At 38.2% G+C, this 21,431-nt stretch overlaps 1 protein-coding gene across 1 annotated transcript; it reads right to left on the bottom strand.

Annotated features, from left to right (window-relative positions):
* Positions 1 to 1,429: 1,429 nt before the first annotated feature.
* Positions 1,430 to 18,841, bottom strand: c9orf72 (C9orf72-SMCR8 complex subunit). Its single transcript, XM_079262495.1, has 10 exons — positions 18,695 to 18,841; positions 16,997 to 17,488; positions 15,192 to 15,287; positions 14,407 to 14,471; positions 13,832 to 13,904; positions 13,376 to 13,492; positions 9,761 to 9,996; positions 9,563 to 9,620; positions 8,133 to 8,242; positions 1,430 to 2,728 (listed from the first exon to the last, which is right to left on the bottom strand). The coding sequence occupies exons 2-10, from the start codon at positions 17,441 to 17,443 to the stop codon at positions 2,542 to 2,544; spliced, it is 1,389 nt and encodes a 462-aa protein (XP_079118621.1). The 5' UTR covers positions 17,444 to 17,488; positions 18,695 to 18,841; the 3' UTR covers positions 1,430 to 2,541.
* Positions 18,842 to 21,431: the final 2,590 nt, after the last annotated feature.

Genomic DNA, 21,431 nt, shown 5'->3' with positions numbered 1-21,431 from the left:
TTGGACAGACATTGTTGAGCAAGTCTGAGGCATATTTGCACAGTCTGCAAGAGGGTCCTGCAAGACTGTGCATCCACGATGAGCACCAATGTGCTGTGTTTCAGAACAGCCTTTGCAAGCCATTGGTCAACATCAGCTATTTCTTCAGTCTCTCTGTGTTATGATGGTTCCTATTCCTTCTCCCATCTTGCTGGGTTTCAGCTGCCTGAGGTTTTACTTTGTATTACTGACTTCTCATGTTTTTTTTTTTAATGATTATTTTCTTTAACAGATCTTTTGGATTTTGGGACTTTTACCTGTTTCTTGCCTGCTTCAGTTTGCCACAAAGACAACCTTCTTATGTTTAACCTCAATTCATCTATTAAATATTGAAATGTCATCACAGTACGCATCCCACTTTTATGTTCAGCTCCTTGACAAAACCACTGCACAGTTGTCAGACAACATTGTCAAAGTACAGAAAACACTGCATTGTATAGGTCTAGTATTTGTTGTCTCCTATAATTTACACAGCTAGGGGTCCTGTTTAGTACGAAGTCTCTATGCACTCGACCAATCGCAACAACAAAGCCTCCCCAAAGAACACAAAGAGCTCTAAATATCTTTCTTAAAGCTTGCCAGTCAAGCTTTCCCCTTAAGACCAACCTATTTTAGGTCTGGCCTTAAAAGGCTCTTCATCTAACTTGAGTTTGTTTTCTTGTCTTGTGAATATTCTTTCAACTAAATTCCTGAAGGACATCCTTGGTGTATTCCTTATAGATATTATTTTGTTAGTAATTAAAAGCTCCTCCACTTTGGCTTCATTCTCATCTTGTTTTGAATTTGCAGCACTTCAAGGTTCTCCAGAGGACATATAATTATATTCCTGCTTGAGGTGGCTATAGACAGGCTACAATCCTTAAAGCTGTTTTTTTTTTATTCACATGCAGAGCTTTAGGGAAATGTCTTTTTTTTCTTTTTAGATATCTACAGTAAAAAAAAAAAAAATCCACTTTGTCAGGCTTTAATGACAAATTTTCAGTAGATGAATAATCTTTAAACTGCATGCAGAACACACAACTTCCAAGCAGACCTGATGATAAATGGAGCATCTGATTGCTCAGATACAGTTTGGTTTCATGTTAGCTTTGGGTTCCTAGAGCTGCTTTTATTGGACGTTGACCATCCATGTTGCAAATGTTGAGGAAAAAATGTAGAAAAAAAAATCAATGACCCAAACTTGACTTTAAAACAGATCTTTAAAGTATAAAGTAAATTTAATATATATTTTTAAACATCAGTCTGACTGAAATGACACTTGAATCCTAAAGCTCCCGTTCCCACTAAGGGATCTAGGTCTGAACAGGACCGTTTGGTACGGTAAACCTTGTTCTCTGTTGCATTTAAACAACCAACCACTCAAATGCAAAGAATTTTAGACTGATCAGAAGGTGATCGACATTTATTGTGCAAAATACAACACAGGTATACAAGTTTCAAATGATTGAGAGAATTTGGCTAAAAAAAAAAAAAGATTGAATACTTTTATTTATTGCCCCTCAAATTAAAAGTAAACAGACTGGAAAACAAAAACAACAATGTTGGCAACAGAATGTACAGATTAACATAAACCACATCTGTTTTTATGATTATTATTATTTTCTTTTGTCCAATTTCAACCTTTCTGGGGCAATCACCATCAGACTTCTGGAGTCCTGGCACCCATGTCTCATTTACTTGCTAATTATTTTAACAAGCCTAAATTAATAATATCTAAATAAAATAAAAAAATCAAAGCAAATTTATGGTTGCTGTAAAATTGGATAATCTAAAAATAAATAACTGTTTTGCTGCTGTGTGATGTAAAAATCTATCATTTGCATATCAAAGCTAATGTCTTTAATGATAACACTCAGATACACACATCATAGAAGAACCGTCATATTTCCTAAACAGTGCATTTGTCTGTACCTTCTGTTAAACACAAGTGCTTCGTCTTTCTTACTGGCACCAGCGAGCTGCGCCATTAACATTCTGGACACGACAATTAATTAAAAATAATATAAAATAAAAAAAGGCCATGCACAAGTTTAAGAGGTTAAAAGGCCAGCTGGAGTTGTCGTATAATGCAGGTAGTGTAGAAACGAATACCTTATCTTTTAATACGCAGTTTAAATTAAACTGAAAATGCCTGAGTGGGCACCTCAGCCGATGTTAAACACCAGAAATTGAGCCAGAGCCACAATTAACAGAAGGCATAGAGTCCATGAATAATTTATCAGCTCAGAATGAGCCTCCTAAAGTGTTGCACTCACATTATGCCTACTCTTGAAAAAAAAAGTTTATATGACTCTAATGGCTCATTACAGGAATAGCAAACAGTTTGTGAAAACATGCCTTGTATTGACTGAAATGCAAACCTGAAGGCAGAGAAAATTTATATAAAACTTATGTTCACAACAGCCTCAAAATCATGACAGAGGATTTTATATAAAGACACAACAGATCTGACATAAAACAACAAAATGTCCAAAACATAAAAGTGCGGATGAGAAACTGAAGTCAAAAGCTCATGAGGACGTCTCGCTCCTGCACGCTGGTGTAGAACGGCTTCCCAAACACGAACGAGTGAAGTCCGGCTCGCAGCTTCTCAGCGAACGCCATGATGATGTTCAGGTCTCCTTCCGCCATCAGATCCAGGTCCGTCTTTAAGTTACGCAGCGATCGAAATGGCTTCTTCCCTTTCTGCCTGTGGAGAAAAGTGCGATATTCTACTATTGTATGATAACCTAGAAAACTCAGGGTCAGACAAGTTGCATTAGCATTTAGTCAGGTTGCAGCTGTGCATGGGAATGCCAAGCCATAATGAATTATGTATGCTGCTACGGCATGGTAAGTGAGCATAAACAATCCTGTCAAGGCACCTGTAAAATAGTGTGCCCTTAGACCTCAAGTTGCTGGCAGCACAATAAACCACATCGCTTTAATGCCTTCACACGAGCTCAGAAATAATGTTGTGTTCGTATCGGGAGTGAGGTATGCGCAGGAATCTATTTATGCGCGGCAAAACAATTCATCCGAAGTCATTTTAACCGAGTTTGACGGGAGGAAAGAGAAAATCACAGCAAAGATTTGTCGAGGCGATAACGGTTGGAAGGTCGGTGAACTACTGTGGAGCATAGAGGGCGGTGAGTCAGGCCCAGATGGAGCGATGACCAGGTCGCCTTAGGAAGGGAGGGGGTGTAAAAACATTCAGGAGAGACGTGGTGGACAGAAGATTCTCAGATTAAACCGATGGAGCTGAGGTGCTTCTGGATGTAAAATGGAGATTAATGCATCAACAGAAATGTGAACTGTGTTTAGTTTTATCCTCCATAAGAAAGATTTCCGACGTGGATGTTGGAGAGTGAAGCTCCAGCGGGAGTTTCCAACATGTGCTGCTCAAATTAAAAACACATTAATACAAAGTGCAGCATCATGTGCACCTTTCAACCTGGCGAACCGTCTCATTTCTGTGGGAGTGCGCAGAGAAATGAGAATTTCCTGTCAGTGATCAAATGATGATCATAAAAACACAATTTAGTATGATGATGATGATGATAATGAGGCAGCCCTGAAAAGCTGAGCTGGTGAAGGCTCTGACACATGCTTTCTTGTGCTACAAAAAGGGGAAAGCTGTCATCGTGGGATGATTTGGAAAATTTATCTCCCAGTGCAGCTGCACAACTTGGCCTCTCTTCCCAGTTCCCTCTAACATCCAACTCAACGTAAGAGTGAAAATGATTTTCTTCTTTATCAGTTAACGATCTTTTAAAAGCCTTTCAGCTTTAACAGAGGTGGGCACATACAGTTTCTTCCTCATGCACCTCCTTCTCATTTTGTAGTGTTATAGACGCTTTACAAACACTTGCCTGTTAGCATGAACAGCTAAGTAGGCGTCAACGGCAGCGCTTCAGTGCATTTAGTCATGTAAACATGGGCACAACGATGGGATGAAATATAAATTGAGCATCAGAACGAGAAGAAAAGGGATTTAAATGACTGAATGTGGGGAGATTGTTCTGAACAGAGTTGGGAAAAGTACAGAAAAATTACAATCAAGTAAAAAGTATCTTAACTTTGCTTAAATTTGTACTCAAATAAAAGTAAAAGTAGTCATCTAAAAACCGACTCGAGTAAAAGTAAAAAATAAATCTACTTTAAGTAAAGGTTGCTCAGTTATTTTTAGTTGTCTGATGTAAACAAAGGATGAGTCATAAATCCAATCAAACACTGTTTTTAAAAAACTTTTAAACAGGTCATCAGTGAGTATTCTGCCTGCGCAAACCGCTGCATGCCCTACACACCTGCACACACCCGCGCTTTTTTCTTTTCAGTGGGCGTTGAATGTGACCGAATCAGATTAGCCACGGAGCTGGACAGTCCGTGACGTTCAGCATGATGTATTTTCCCTCCATTTATTTTTTTAAGCAGTACTGCGGAAGGTTTCCAATGTAATGAAGTAAAATACTCGGGTCAAAATGTAATTGAGTGAAAATAAAATTACCCATTTCAAAAACTACTAACAAATTACTCACAAAAACTACTCAGTTACAGTCAGGTGAGTAAATGTTAGGGCAGTGATGATATGCTTTTGTCCTGATTCGATTCTGATTTTTTTGGGTGCCGACTTACAGACATCTGATTGCCGACACCTTAAAACTAAATCAACGTTTGTGATGTTTTCTGCTGTTCAGTTCATTCCAATACAAGATTAATGTTCCAGTAATGTTTTTGTCACATTGTAAAATAACTTTTGATGAATTACATTTTGTTATTTTTAGATAAAATAAAGATTTTGAAGATTACATTCTAATATTATAATTTCCCTCTGGGACAAATTGAACTGTTTTTCATCCATTTCATTTAAGAGTGGCAGTGGAGACAGACCGCTGGTCTGCTTCACGACATCGAATCAATAGAATGCACACAGGTCTGTTCTTTTTACTCTGTAAATGTCAGAGTCATCTCTAACTCCCAGATCAACCTGCAGAATGTTGTATTTATTAATTAAAATTCATCGCAATGGTGTGTTTTTACTATAATGCATTCATTCATTGTCCGAATCACTTAGTTCGATTAAGGGTCGTGGGGAAGCTGGAGCCTATCCCAGCAGTCTTTGGACCAAAACTGACAGGCTGCTGTCCAAGTTCAGGAGGAGTTAATGACAAGTTTGTACATGAAGCTGTTTTGATTTTATTTAAAGCTCATCATGTGTTTATTTATAACTAATTCAACACTTAAAAAAGGAACACCAGGCTTCAGTGCACATCTGTGTTATTATCTTTTGGTTTCATTCACCTTTCTGTCTTGCTTGTCATTTCTCCTCCTCAGTTTCACCGACAGCTCTGTCTGTTTGCACGCCGCTTTAGGTCTCATGACCTTCTGGGGGTATTGTTTGGGCGTTAGCAAAGTAGGACAGACCAGCTGGCTCTTTCAACGTAGGATAGATTGATATTATCCTATGTAAGAAGAGAGATACAAATAATACTTCTGTCTACCAACAGGTTCACGAATCTCATGGAAGAATTTCTAAAGGTTTACTTAAGTGCAACTTAAGAACTAATCTAAGATGATTCATAAGAGGATGGTGAACAAGGCTCCATATTGACCTGTCACACTTTGTGCCCCTTAGTACCCACTTCTGCATCATTTAGACATCACCGCCTACACAAGTATTTTTCCTGTCATTATCCTTCCCTTTATGACCACAGTATATTCATCTTCTGCAGGCTAGTTCCAGCAGAATAATGTATTATGTCATAGAGCACAAATCATCTCCATCTGCTTTTTCACGTGATAATGATGAGTTCACTTTACTCCAAAGACCTCCACAGTCACCAGATCCCAATCCAGTAGCGCAGCTTTATGTAATACAACGGGAGATTGTCATCATGGATGTACAGCTGACAACGCTACCGTGTCAATATGTCGGCACATTAGGGCCGGGCGATTAATCGGATTTTAATCTCAATTACAATCTGGGTTTTCAACTGTCATAAAAATAAAAGGGTGTGATTATTTTTCTCTTTGCAGTTTCCTCTCCTGCTGTCTTCAGTTGCTAATCGAGCGTCTCTGGCATTGCAGCGCTGTGCTGTAAACTCCTCCCACAGCTGCTTTGGTTTCATTCAGACACTGTTGCCAACTTGGCGACTTTCTCGCTAAATCTGGTGACTTTTTGTGTTAAAAGCGACAAATTTAGCAACTTTTACTGGAGTTATTAGAGACTTTTCTGGTGTTTTGGCGACTGACTTGAAGGCACATATTGTTCTGCAGTTACTGTAAGGAAGGAGCAGCGGGAGCCTCTCCCGTCCTAAAGCACTCCCAGGCGGCCAGTCTCAGTCGGCTCCGGCTGCAGGTCGATGTAGAATAACTGCAGTAGGTTGTGGAAGTTCATTAAACATAGTTTATACCATTGTCAGTGAGAACTGGCTGCATTATTTTCCTATACGTAGTTCAGCGAGTTAAACACTGTAATATCCCTCAGTTACAGGGCGTTACCATAGCAACGCGTTAATCAGCTGGTTCAGATCAGCTGTCTTTTAACAGGTGAATGAGAGAAACGCGCTGCAGCCTGACAGCGGTTGCTTGGCACAAAACGTACATCGAGGCCAACGTAAAATAGTTCCTATATAAGCGGTAAAAGTGGATTAAAGAATTCGGAACCGTGCATTAGACGGTTATAATGCACGACACAAGTCGAGAACACCACGATGCGCAGCGTTGTTTAAAAATACTGGATAATTGTGTTAAATAAACGCGATCTCAATTTCAGTTGAAAATAAATAAGCGTGATTATAATTTTTGTCATAATCGAGCAGCCCTACGGCACATTACGGGGGGGGTCTGATTGTGGGAAAAGATTGCTGGTGTTATAAATATGTAACTTTAATGTTTTGCAGAGAAAACAGCCAAAAGCTGCTTGATAAGAACCAATGTTTACTGCAAGTGTTTAAAAGCTGAGACAAAACATGATTCATTGTCTGTTGTCTTTCTGTCCTCTTCCCCCCACACAGCAGAGGCAGATGGCTGCCTGTCCCTGAGCTGGGTTCTGCCGGAGGTTTCCTTCCTGTTAAAAGGGAGTTTTTTCCTTCCCACTGTCGCCAGTGTGCTTGTTCAGGATGGGAGATTGAGTTGGATCCTCCAACTCAATCTGTTGGTTTCCTTATATCGGCTTTTATGAATTGGCCTTCATTATGTTCTTTTTTCCTGTCTGTTGTGTCTCTTGAGATGGCATTGCCTTGATTTGACGCAATATAAATAAAGTTGAATTGAATTGAATTCCACATGGCAAATGATATACATGTATGCAGATGACTCTGTGTTATAACCTGCAAAGCCAACAGAAGTAATGTTTATATTTTTGGCTCAAAAGAAGTACAGTCAAGACAACTTTTAGTAGAAAAGCACAACTGCCTTTGGAAAATAAGCTCTCAGATGGACATTATAGATTTCTTCCTCCACAGTCATACTTGTCTTCCTGTTCAGGGCAGTGTGAAGGATAACTCCTCAGATCGGGAGGTTTTTTTTCCTCCTCTTTGCACTACTTCTCCTGCCAAAAGCCAACTCTCACGGCCTCCTTACAGCGTTCCACTCCGTGTGTTTCCTGACACACCGCTCTTCATCTTGACTTAAACATCTGCTTACATCTGCAGTCAGCTGGATCTCAGTCGTCTATATTTCTGTGCGTCTCAATCCAACAGGACTGGGAAAGGAGGGCACCTCTGTCCATCTACTGAGAGGCATCTGAGATCAGGTTTGTTTGGGTTCTCATCCAACATATGGTGTTCCTTTGTAGATGTTTTGTCATATGTCCCTCAGAGTTTGCTGCACCCTGCCGACGCACAGTAAAATCCTGACAAAAATATTCAAAGATGTCGAAAACACTGATGATTTCAGATACAAGGCTTCAAGGCGCGTCTTGCTGTGCTTCTCTGGGGGGGTCTGATGATAAAGTCAGAATAAAAAAAAACACTCTTCTCAGCAATGTCAAATGCAGAAATCAGAAGCTGTGATGGTGTCTGCGGTGCAGTGTGTGTGAGTGTTTGGCTTGACTGCCACATGTCAAACTCCCTCGCTGTTCAGATTTAAGCCTAAGTAGTGACATCGCTTACGTTTCGTCCTCAATGTACTTGAGCAGCGTGAGGGCCTTCCTGTGGAGCAGCAGCAGGAACTGGGCCAGATAGGTGCTCCGCAGGGACAGTCCCGGCTTCAACATGAACACCTGGGTACGACACAGGATGTCGATTAGCAGTCCAGTCTGCAGCTCTGCTGGGAAAGAAGTGGACTAAAAACCTTCCCTGCCCCCTTTTTTGTGGTAACCTTGAGAAAATTAAATGTTGCTCTTTATGAAGAATGATGACCCTTGAGGATTAATTAATCATGTGTATGCGAGCACGTTTTTTTAAATCCAAGCCTGTGCTTCAATGTCACCTAATTCACATATTTTTGTGAGTACATGAAAAATAAAGGTTCTATATTGGGATTGGAAGATCCTTCAACATCTCAAATACAATGAATTGATAAAAGCACAGCAGGAAACTTGTTTAGTTCATAGACGTACATCCATCTTGAATTCTGTCTCTTCTCTGAGCTCTCTCCAGCTTGGAAAAATCAGTCTGATGTTGACTCTCGTCTTATCCCTTTCTCTCCTTCCTTTCCTCCCTTCTTTTAATAACATCGTCTTCAATTTCTAAATCAGCCATGGTGCGCATTTAAAATAGATATAAAAATAAACAGTGAAGTGGGATTTCTCAGCTTCGGTATGATTCAGGGCAACGATGGCTCCAGAGGTAACTGCCAGCGTACCATCAAAACTATTCAGAAACACAGAATTTCAACATTTTAAAGGTATTAAATGCTGCTTTAAAGTTAGATATTTAACTTTTTTTTTTTTTTTTTTTTTTTTAAAAGTAAAATCAAGCTCTTATCAAAAATATGTGTTTCTGACTGGTTTTGACTCGTGACATTTATTATGGACATTCCTGGAGCTGTTGTTGCCCTGCAGCATCCCAGGGCTGAAAAGCTGCCCCTCACAACTACTCCTCCAGCCTGAGACAAGAAAATGAGTCATTTGGCATCTGTCTTCTGTTTGGCTGCTTCCTGAGAAAATCTACCAACGATCAGTCGTGCTTCTTTAACCGAACAAACAAAATCTCTTTTTCTGTATTTGACAGCTTTAAGTTAAAAATAAAAAAATAAAAATAAAAAAAGCATGCATAAAAAATATATCCAATGAAAAATGTAAAAAAAAAAAAAAAAAAAAAAAAAAAAATAGAAATAGAAATAAAAATATACAACAAAAATAATTATCCACACATAAAAATAAAAAAATACTATAAAGTATTAAAACTGTTTTATAAAATAATTAAGATTTTGTTGGATTATTTCTAATGTAGATGAATGGTTTAACTGATTTTATTGCTCTCGATGGTTTTAAGAAAAAAACACACAATGAGTAGGTTCTAATTTTTCAACGGAACAATTGCTGATTTTATTTAAAATAAAATACAAACAAAAAATTTGACTATTTCTATATTCTTACCTCATCAATGAAAGATTTGACCAAAGTGTCTTGATGCATGACATCTTGGAATACATTCCTGAGGAAAAGTCAGAAAAAGTTTTAGAACTTTGACACCATTAATGTTAATAAATTAGATTAATTTTAATAATAAAAAAAAAAAAAAAAAAAAAAAAAAGGAAGACTACAGCTTTTAGATCAACAAGTTTCTGTGTTTACAGGTCAGGAGTGAAGGTCTCATCGGTGTGAATAACTGTGTCTGGCAGGATGTCGTCCTCGCTGTCCGTCTTCCACAGCGCACTCAGCTCACACCTCATGTAGCGCCGCTGGTTGTACGTGTGCTCGTGGCACGGCGGCATCTGTTTGACTGTGTTGATGTCGACATCGATGTGCGTGGTCGGATAAGGTGAGTAAAGCACCTGGCGGAACGGCAAGACGAAGCTACCTGTGGAGTCCTAGAGATAAGGAAAAGGAGGACAAAGGTGGTGAAAGAGACATGAGACAAAACACATTCCCACTTTGCTCAATGCAACTCAGGCCGGCAGTTTGGGAATCTCTGCTGGTGGTTCATGTTTCCCCTCCATCCCATTCTGAACCAGTTTAAATGTTTTGTTTTTTTTTACAAAAAACACAAAGTCATATTTAGAAGAACTTATCATGTACAGACATAATTATATACAACATACTGACTAACTTTACCTTTAGGAGTTTCCACAAAATTTCAGGTTTTTTTTTTTCCTGCTTTCGCGTCTCATGTTTCTCCCTGGACCAGTTTCCCACACTCACCCGCTCATTTAGTGGAGAAATCTTTAAATAGATCTCGCATGAGCTCCACAGAGAGGCAGCAAAGCTTTTTAAAACTAAGCAAACAGGAACTATGTGATCACTTCTTACTGAAATAACAAACCTCTTTTTTTTAATTAAATTTGTTATTTTTGAAAGTTACATAAGTATTTAAGCTTCTGTGTCATTTTTAGGTCACTATTCAAATGTAGTAATAACAATTGTGCATTGGTTTAGAGCATTTAGAGCATGTACAAAATATCATATCTGAACTGTATTCATCCTACAAATGACACAGAGGTAGATTTGATAAACTCAAAGCTGAAAACATGCCATCAGAGCAAAGTTAATGTCTGCAGAGAGGGAAAATAGAAATATAAATCCCTTTGTAGCAACTGTTGAACCTAACCCAGCACAGGACCATGAAGAACAAAAGTGACCGTACCACCACTGGATAAAAATGAAAGAAAAAAGATGTAGAAAAGGTTAATTCTTGTCTTTAAAGAGAAAGGAAACAGAAGGCACCGGAGTTCATTCATTCAGACATGCTCCATCCTTGCTTTGCTTCTTTGTAGGACAACGATTCATTCTGCATCCGGACAGTGACGTAATGATACACCTGAAGGCTGCTGCCTATCCTCCACAATCACCTGACCACACAAACCATGCTAACACTGCATCATTTTGAGGTTTGGACCAGCTGTTCGAACAGGCAGGCCTGCATGCACTGAAGGGAGGGACGACAAACAACCACGTCCTCAATGTTTACTCTGGACTTCTTTTATAGATTTTTCAGCCAGCTAATATTAGTTTTGGAAGATCTTCCAAAGCATTTCCCCGCGAGCGACGATGCACGCTCAAACACGACCCCCATCCATTGTTTTCATGCTGTTGGTAACAAAAATATTTCCGGCATTATTTTGCATCATGCCTTGCATCCTCTGTGGTGTAAACAGAACCGCGCTCTTTGCATTTCCAGCTGTGAGAAGGCATCTTCAGCCCGTAATCTCCTGCTGTGAAGCGCATGTGAGTACAGCAAATTGCAGACTGAATAGTCTGCGTGCTCTCTAGAAAAATCCCCAGTGTTCATGGGTGGAAACAGGAGCAGGCTTGTGCTGCTGTGATCTAAGATCAAGTGGAGCAAACAAATACATTCTTTTTTTTTAAATTTATTTATTTAATTTGACTGTTTTTCCAGATTTAGTTTTTTAAAGGTATAAAAAAAAAAAACAGGAAAGAAGAAAAAAGAAAAAGTTATTCCCAGAGGGAACAATTCAGTCAGTGGTTCTTAACATATGGTAGCTCAATTACAGGAAATCCATTAGAGCGGCGGATAATTAGCTAATAGAGGGTGGTCAGGATTTAGAAGGGGCCTGCTGTCTGCCCTGAAGCAAACAGACAGAGATGGGAACAAAAATTTGATGCTTAAAATTTAATAAAAGATTATAAGTCAAGAGAACTAAAGAGAATCAAATTTCTTGGGGTTATAATTGATGATAAATTGAACTGGAAACCACATATAAGTGATATTAAGACAAATATATCTAAATCAGTTTAAATATTACTCAGAACTAAAAATTTCATCAATTCCTCTTCATTACTTTGTACTGTTCCTTCATACTCCCATACCTGACCTCTTGTGTGAAAGTTTAGCAGAGCAAAAGAAATATAGAGAAAATATAGGATATCCAGAAAAGAGGGAAAAAATTGCATGCAATAATCAGAACAGACAATCCACAAATCAGCTCTTTGTCAACTTGAAAGCTCTCAAATCGGAGATCTAGTCAATTTTAAAATAATACAATTTATGTATTCAGTAATTCATAATAAAGTACCACAAAGTATCCAGGGGTTGTCAGATGAGCGAGAGAGCGTTCATATGCACTACGAGGTACAAGCATGCTAAAAACAGAGAAGAACACAAACTAAATATTGTATCATAACTACTGGAGTTAAGTTGTGGAACAATTTAAGTGACAATAAATTTGTAAATATTTACAAACGCACAAACACTGGGATTTATGTATGATATATGTGTGCATATATATATATATATATTTATATATATATGTATATATATATATATATATATATATATATATATATATATATATATATATATATATATATATATATATATATATATATATATGTGTGTGTGTGTGTGTGTGTGTGTGTGTGTGTGTGTGTGTGTGTGTGTGTGTGTGTGTGTGTGTGTATACATTTATACACATGTGAATGTGACTATGTATATGATTCTATGTATGTGCAATTTAATCTGTGAAAATGATCCCAAACTGACATATGGTGGCTGCTGTGTAGATTAGTAATGAGTATTTTTTTTCCCCTTTTTTTTTAAAATTTTTTTATTAAGTATCATCAAGAAAATTAAAAGACCATTTATTGGTGTGTTATGGGTTTTTTCTTTGTAAAATACAGATATTATGAGAATTTTTCTTCTTCCTGCTCCTTTTAAAGCATGGTGGTGGATGTGCTTTGTATTGTTTTGTAACATATAGTCTTGTTTCGCTTTTGCATGATCATGTGAGAAATAAATTGTCTACTAAAGAAAATAAGTAAATAAATAAATCATATACTGTGTATAATTATTATTTACATTCAAGTGTAGGAATGGTCATTCAGAAATGGTTGGAAACATAGCCTTTCATACTGGTTAATATTGCTATGATCCTATCAATATCTCTATGTTATGTAATGTTTATAAGTTGTCAACTTGAGCTTTGCCAGAAACTGAGCTCTACATAATAAAAACGGATCAGAATTCTTTAGAGTGGAAGAAAAACAACCCCTGGTCCACCAATTTCTTGGGTCTACAACAGAATCCAGATCAGATATGCAAACAATATAAAACATGCATACATTCAATCATTTTCTAAACCGCTTCATCCAATTCAGGGTAAAGGGGAAGCTGGGGGAAGCTGGAGCCTATCCCAGTTGGCTTTGGGCGAAAGGCAGGGTACACCCTGGACAGCTCGCCAGTCCATCGCAGTATAAAACATGCAGAGAAAACTAATTCTAGCAACGAGTTACCTTTAACAGACCCTGAACGAACAGGCCAGTGTCATACTTGAAGGAAGAGTCAGCCCTGCAGAGGCGAGAGCACTTCTTCTCAGCGGGGGTGAGAAAGAGGCAGAGGGTCCGCACAATCTGCAAGAAGATCAGAGTCTCAGAACACTTGTTTTAATGATTTATAATGGGTTTTGCTCCAAAATCATCTCATATTCACACCCGTTGGCCACATACAGTGACTGCACGCACACATTTGGGCTCCCACGGCTAAATGATTCTTTTGTCTCCAACATGATCTTGCTGGATCAGCAGATACACACGAAATACATTTCAACTGATGATCAGTTTCAGCGTTAATTAAAAAAAATGTAACTTGGTGCATGCAGAATTAAAAGTAAAACACCAACTCTGCCTCCAAGATGTGACTAACATTAAAATAAATCGGTCTGCATGCAGCAATTGATACAGAAAATTTACCTTATTTACTTTGTCTGGGTTGCTTCCAACCACTATTGAGCAGCCGCACGTCTGCAGATGAGAGCTAATGGCTCTGAAGTACAGACAAACACAATTACAGCCAGTTTAAGTTTCATAAGCATTCCTATAATTATCAATGGCAGCATTCAGATAATATAGCTGACACACACCCACAGAAAAGCAATCTAAAAAATAATAACTGGCTCAAAGTCATAAAAAAAAAAGTTGTAGTAAATTAACAAAGAAATCCGAAATCACTTTAATTCCAATAGTTTGGGTCATATTCGGGCCCTTCTGAACAAATTTTGGAAAATATATTTGTCTAAAAGTAATGTTTCGATTTGATAATCTGTTATCTTCACAAGATACTAACAAATCATGTTTAACAGATTAAAGATCCACAAGCAAATTGACTTTCTCGACTCTCCACGCTCAACAGCGATTTAGCCTTCATCCCCTCCCCAGGGATGACTTCAGCACAGTGGAGAAGCCATCACTCATCATCGGACGGCTGACAGGTGTTAAATGGCCATTGTTCATCATCCGTCTGCATTTGACTCGATTGGACTGCTTACTTGTGGAGGAAATCCTCGTGGCAGCTGTCCCCGATGTCGTCGTCATTTAGCACCGTGTCTTTTATCTGAACAACGGGAGTGAAACTAATGAGTCATAGTTTAAACTGGTCTGCAACAATAAAAAAAAAAAAAAAGAAAGAAAAGAAAATGCTGACAGCCACATTTAAAAGCAAAAAAAGGGGGAAAAAACGATTCAGGGCAGCTTCTTTTGTGCGTTTGCATATTGAAAGAGAACAAACGTGTTGGATCGCAGCAGGTGGTAATCTGGGTGGATGAACCTCTTGGAAGAAAAGGGTTTTTAGAACAAGGGAGAAAATGAAGAGATAGAAGCTTTTCAAAGGTTTTATCCATAAACTTAACATACAGCAGCAGGAAACAAAATGCTTTTAGTTACTTTCAGTTGTTGCAAACACGATGCATAGATGCATCGTTTTATTGTTTTAATTCCATATTCCTTGTATGACCTCTTGTTTTTAATGTTATTTATTTGCATTTGAACTGTTTTATTCTGTTTTTATTTTTGCCGATTGTGTACAGCACTTTGTTTCAACTCTGGTTGTTTTAAAGGGCTTTATAAATAAAGTTGAGTTGAGTTGAGTTGAATCACCTTTAATTCAGCCTATTGGCATTTTAATTTACTAAATCACTGCAGCTCATGAGATTTAAAATGGAAATGTTAAAGTCGGGCAGCTATTTTATTTCTCGTAGGTTTCCCAGCTGTTTGAATAAATGCAAAACATAAATGAATCTGATTTTTTTTTGTGTGTTATGTCTGTGTTCCTTACATCTATGTCTTCAGGCACACTGTGTGATTTCATTGAGGCCAACAGCTCCATAATGGGGACAATCTCCAAGCCCAGCACCGAGATGATATTGTAGCCCTGAAGATAGAGGACAGAAGAAATTACAGGCTTAAATAATTACAGACAGGTGACGGAGGTGAGGAAAACAATGAAGATTGGTTTTTGCTAAGGTTTCATGGTTTCCTAACACATTTCTGTAGCTGTTTGTCACAAAACAGACTTTGTGACAAGAAATGAGATGCAGAATTTTGTAAGATGTGTGTGAAAAGAGAGGACAACGTGAATAAAGGACATTACATCTGCATTAAAAAGGCTCTATTAAGGAAAATCGTATCTAATGATAGCAATGAGAAATCGGGGCCTGGCCTTTCCAGGAGAAAAAAATAAATAAAAATATTATTTGTTATTGTCTCATTTCATCTGTAAATGAGAAAATCGGATCTTTAATTAGACAAAAAGGTTAAAGTAGTAAAAAATGATCAAACCAAACTTTCATCCAAAAAAACCCCAAAACTTTCCTCGTCATAATGAGTAAAGATCTGTCCAACCTTGACATCAACAACGTCTGTTTACTTTCTAATTATCCATTTCATAAGCTTATTGGTACTTTACTGAGCTGGGACAGTTTGTCCCCACACAAGGAAAAAAAAAAAAATCAACAATTTTCAAGAGCTTATTTATTCTTCTGCACAGTATTTCTTGTCATTTATTTCAGTAATCTTCAGAAAAACTTCAGGCTCCTTAAATGACTTTTTAGTGCTCTTTTTTTGGACATTGGCAGCCCTTTGTTTTACTCTTTGTCAAGGTGACGGCAGTGCTGATGCGGTGTATCAGCACTGCCGTCCTAATCTAGGAGGATTCATGGCTTCATGACACCAGATTTTTAGTCCAGTTCTTGTGTCGTTTGGCTAAACTCAGCTTTATCTCATTGTTTCCCTTCCTTACGAATGAGTTTCTGACAGCCATCCTTCTACAGAGACGACTTCTGATGAGGCTTCAGTGACAAAACGGATCAGTTGAAGGAACAGATGCATCTCTTAAACCAAATGTCACACTTAGAAAGTGTTCATCTGCTGTGGAAAGCTCTTCAGGCCTTTTGTCCCCCAAGGACACATTGCACATCAGACTGAGATATGTCACAGTGTAGAATAAAAACTCTTTGGGAACAAAAATAAAAATGTTTGCAAGTCAAAGTGAGTTATTTTTTGGGTGCATCTCAAAAGAAAACAATTAAAAAAAAAAAAAAAGTGTCTTTGGACAATGCTTGCAACAAAGTATTTAAGGTGGAATTTTACAATGTGCTCTTTTTATGAGTAGACAAAACTTTGCTTCATCCTTTGAGTTATTGGTCTTTTTAATGCCTGAATGATCCACAGCTCAGTGTTAAGTCGCTTAACAAACATAAAGACTCATTCCTCTGGACATCCGCAAAGACAAGAATGTTTTCAGTCAGCCTCGACAACTTTTGCCTAATTTGCAAGATTTCAATTAAGATCTGGATCACTGGATATGACAAGAAATAAGGAATGTATTCCAAATTATTCCTCTGACTTACAAGACATTTTAGCTAAAAATTTATTCAGTAACTATAAAAAAATATATATATGCTCAATGTCCAAATATATAAAAGGATGATCTTGGCTGCATCGCCAGCAAAAAAAGTGTGAAGGCAAGCTTAATGAAACAAATTTATGTAATGCATCTTTTTATACTCCTTTTCTAAAAATGGTGTGTTAAAGTTCATCTAATCACACATAAATCCCTGGACGGTAACTGCAGCAGCATACCTTCTGCATCCAAATGCGTCCTTTGCGAATAACATGCTTTAGCCTCTCCACGCAGATGGTGTGCAGGGGCAGGTAGAAGGCCAACTCTGTCTGAGGCAGAATAATAGACAAGGCACATGTGTTCTTATCCCCCTTTAGCTCGCCATCAAAGATAAGAGACACAATGATCACGCCCTTTTCCGCCAGGACAAAGAACTTCACATCCACAGCACCACATTCTGCACTCCGCAGGATCTCCCCATTGAGTGTGTGATTAGCCAAAAACGTGACCTCCCCGTCACTGAGGAACATCAGCTGGTCACCCTTTGGTGTCCAGATGTGGCGCACACGTGGACCGAGGATGTTATCCCAGTAGGCGAAGGTGGCAGCTAGAAGCGGGCATTCTCCCTCAACCACCACCTCAGACTTTGCCACGGCTGGGGACTGGGGTGGACAGCCAGAAGACATCGGACAAATCGACAGAAGACTTCCAAACAGGGAATTATGGCAAACCTACATTGTAAACACAAACACACACACACAAAAAAAATCAATCTCAGTCCTAATTAATATTTACTTAATTACTACTACTAATTACGTCACTGGCTGTGACAATATGCTTTTGTCCCCATTCAATTCGATTCCAATATTTTGGGTGCCGATTCAGTTTAAATTGCGATTCTCACAAATCGTTGATATAGCTGATTTTTGTAAACTAAAAACAAACAAAACAAAAAAAAAATGTACAAAACTTTTTTTTGCATGTCCTTTTTCTTGATTCCAGTCAGGAAAAAAACAACCCAGTAGCCAGACCATCATATTGCTGCTATAACGCCCAAGAAGACAAGTAAAAAGATAATTAAAACAGTAAAAATGACAAAAAATTAATAATGGATTATTTTTATTTATTTGAAAAAAAAAGGACTTTTTAACAAAAAAAATCTATTATAAAATTGTGAAGCAAAAAAATCCCAATATTCGATTTGATTTTACTACCCCTAATAAAACCAATAAAAATTACAAAAAATTACAAAATAAACTGGATTTTTTTTTTAAATCAAATTTTTGTTTAAAAAAAAAATCGATTTTAAAATTGTGAAGCAAAGAAAATCCCGATTTTCGATTTTTTTGACTCGATTTTACCACTCCTATTAATTACACTCAAATAGTTTTAAATGTACGAACAGTGGATTAAAAATTATTCAAGATAATTTAAAGAAATCTGAGAGCAATCGAAATGCAAAAAGCTCCCAAGAGGAAATGAAAGTGATTTCTTAGACACATTGTTCAAGTCAGCTGACCTTCTAGGTCTGGCCTGAAAGGAACTTCTCCTTTTCAAGCAAATATCTAAAAAACACACAAATCAGTCCCTGTGGATCCAAAGTGCAAACAAACGTGGTTAAAAAGAAAACACATAACACTTCAGCAACATAACGAGTCTTTAAGTCTAGAAAAGCACACTATTATTTGGTGATTGTGAACACATATACAGTATAATGGAGCTTTACTGCTGAATGACATAACATTTTTATAAAACTACATGTAAACATAAGACGCAAGCATTCCAAGAACCAGATATATTTGCTTAGACACTAAAAACATGAAGTTAAAAGGCAGAAAGTTGTTGAAATACCGGTAGGATAAACCCTCTCATGTGCTAACTCAGGCTAGCCCGTTACATAGCTGTCAGAGCAACAGAATTACATCGTTACAACTTACTTATCACGTATTTTTTACCCCGAATCACCACAGTGCAGCGCTCCACAAAGATGTTCAAATCTTACAGCTAAGTATTCCTTGCATAAGTCCTTTTTTTTTGCCGTAAAATCTGAAATTAGGATGAGATACGAGCTGCTATTTTGATAATGTTATGTTATGGACCTTCACACTTCCTTGTACGTCATTTACGTCGTTTACGTCAACACTGGCGAGTAGCGACCTCTAGCGGTGAGGATGTGTCAGCGGAGCAGCGAGTCAATGATGTCATTTTTTATTCCAGGCAACCGCAAACAGAAAATTAGCCATTTCATTTCATTTACATGAAGCCTGGTCATACAAATGGATGTATCTTCGGGCAAAACACATTATGTATCCCTTTTAATCTCACACCCCCGATGGTGGTGTGACTAAATTAATGGCACATTACTTCAGGCAAAGAAGCTTCCCGTTTTTTGTTTTTGTTTTTTCTCCCTTTAAATTATTCTGTTGTAAATTGCACCGCTATCTCCCAAGAGGGCCTGTGTGGAGACATCCACAAGGAGCACTTAAACTATGTCGACATTTGTTTATATTTTCATGGCGTTCTTTTTCCATCAGGGTATATTTGACATTTTCAAATTTTAAACGTCCTTCTTCTTCCTACATATTAATGACAAGCTCATCCACTGTGGGAAAAAATATAAATAATCCTCTCTTTCACATGCACACAATAATGTTGGATGAAGAGCATTCTCCAGGCAGTCTCACAACTGTGCTCTGCACTGTGTTCTTACTAATGGGCTCTAAAGAGATGGTCAGTGATATTTGATTTAAATGGATCATTAGCAACTCAGAGGTTGAACTGCTCATGCAAACAATATAGTCGTCTCAAATAGCAAACTGCAACAATTACATCTATCTAAATGACATGCCTAGTTGCACTGCTAAACATATTCGGTCCTGTTCAGCTCCAGTCCCTGTAATAGCCCACCTGTGATCCATACATTAGGTCACAGGTGGTGTCTCTTCTCCTTATTCAATCTTTGGCTGCCATCTTCAATTTCTTCAGAGTTCTCTCGTGGCCTGCTGCAATCCAAGACTGCAAATCTCACTGACACAAGTAATGGACAGCCTGCAAATATCAAGCAGCAACCATCTTCATGCTTTGAAGATATCCGAGGCCAATCCTCCTCTCTATCTATCACCCAATTGCACGACCTGCTCCCTGAAGTAAACCGTTTTGATTCACCAAAATAGACTGATCAGTAGTTCTTTGCTGGTTTGTGTCACTGCTTGAAAATCATTAGCTTCCATTACTCTAATTTGCCAATTGGGTTATTCTACACTTCTCAATTAAAGCTAAGCAACTGTCACTCCAAAGTCCTGAGTGAATAGTTTGACATCTTGAAATACTCTGCTTCAGTTATATAGGGAGCTTAAAGATGGGACTCTGGAGCAATGGGAAAAGGTCATGCAGTTTGATGAATCCAGCTTTACCCTGTTCTGGAGAGATGGTTGTATCAGGGTGGGAAGAAAGGTAAATGAAATAATGCAGCCATCCTGCTTAGTGCCTACTGTACAAGTCTGTGGGAGCAGTCTGTGGTCTGGGGTTGCTGCAGCTGGTCAGGTCTATGTTTAGCAACATTATGACGTCAGCTGAAAATACTAAATGAGCAGGTTGTTCCATCATTTTTTGTCTTCCCTGATGGTACAGGCATATTCCAAGATGACAATGCCAGGATTCATTGGGTCAAAATTGCGTAAGAGTGGTTCAAAGAGAATGAGACATCATTTTCTCACATGGATTGGCCACCACAGAGTCCAGACATGAACACCACGGAGAAAATCTTTTGGGATGTGCCAGAGAAGCCTAAAAGGGCCATCATCACTAAAAGGAAAAAAAAAATTGCACAACTCTGGCCAGAAATAAATGTGAATGTTTTAAAAGCTTTCTAAAAACAAAGCCATTGGAAATGTGTGCCGTAACCAAAGTTAAAGGCTGTCAAATGATATATTATAGTGTATGGATTTATTTTTAGAGGGACAGTGCAGCTAGTCAGTGATAATATGAGTGAAACAATAATCTGCAGAAGTTTTTCACTTTTTGTGCAAACTATGGACGATTTTATTATACATTTAAAGGAGCTTAGAGATGTAAAAAAAAAATAAGAATAAAAAAAAAATTGGGACCTTTTCACTTTATAATGCAGGGTTTTTCAACCACTGTGCTGCGACACAGTAGTGTGTCTTGAGAGATCATCAGGCGTGCCGTGGTAAATTATCCAGAATTACCTAATTACCCTGACAAAAACATCTCTGTTCATCCAAACAGACCCAGGTTTCACACTTAGTTAAAATATGAACATAAAAGGCCTTTTGCTTTGTGTTTTGTTGAATCTTAATCAAGATATTTTGAGAAAAACAACTTCATATTGTTAATATAGGTTACAGAGTTTTTCAACATTTTCCGTTCATGTTGTGCCCTGTGATCTTTTCAATGAAAATATACTTTGGCTCAATAAAGGTTGAAAATTATTGTGGCATGATAGTTTTATTGTAAAAACTTCTTCTTCAGCCGAGAGATATAATCCCTCCAGCGTGTCCTGGGTCTTTCCCGGGGTCTCCTCCCAGAGGGACGTGCCTGGAACACCTCACCAGGGAGGCGTCCAGGAGGCATCCTGACCAGATGCCCGAGCCACCTCAACTGGTTCCTCTCGATGCGGAGGAGCAGCAGCTCTACTCTGATCTCCTCCCGGAT

Source organism: Telmatherina bonti (assembly GCF_933228915.1).
Source record: "Telmatherina bonti genome assembly, chromosome: 22".
Classification (NCBI taxonomy): Eukaryota; Metazoa; Chordata; class Actinopteri; order Atheriniformes; family Telmatherinidae; genus Telmatherina; species Telmatherina bonti.
The sequence above is the reverse complement of the archived record's forward strand: the minus strand, read 5'-3'. Positions and strand labels throughout refer to the sequence as shown.

Excerpts from the sequence above, each read along its gene's own strand:
- c9orf72 (XM_079262495.1), bottom strand. The coding sequence starts at position 17,443 with ATGTCTTCTGGCTGTCCACCCCAGTCCCCAGCCGTGGCAAAGTCTGAG. Across the intron at positions 14,472-15,191 it reads GTGTGCCTGAAGACATAGAT|ATAAAAGACACGGTGCTAAA; the intron begins GTAAGGAACACA and ends CCCGTTGTTCAG. Across the intron at positions 8,243-9,562 it reads TCAAATCTTTCATTGATGAG|GTGTTCATGTTGAAGCCGGG; the intron begins GTAAGAATATAG and ends TGTCGTACCCAG.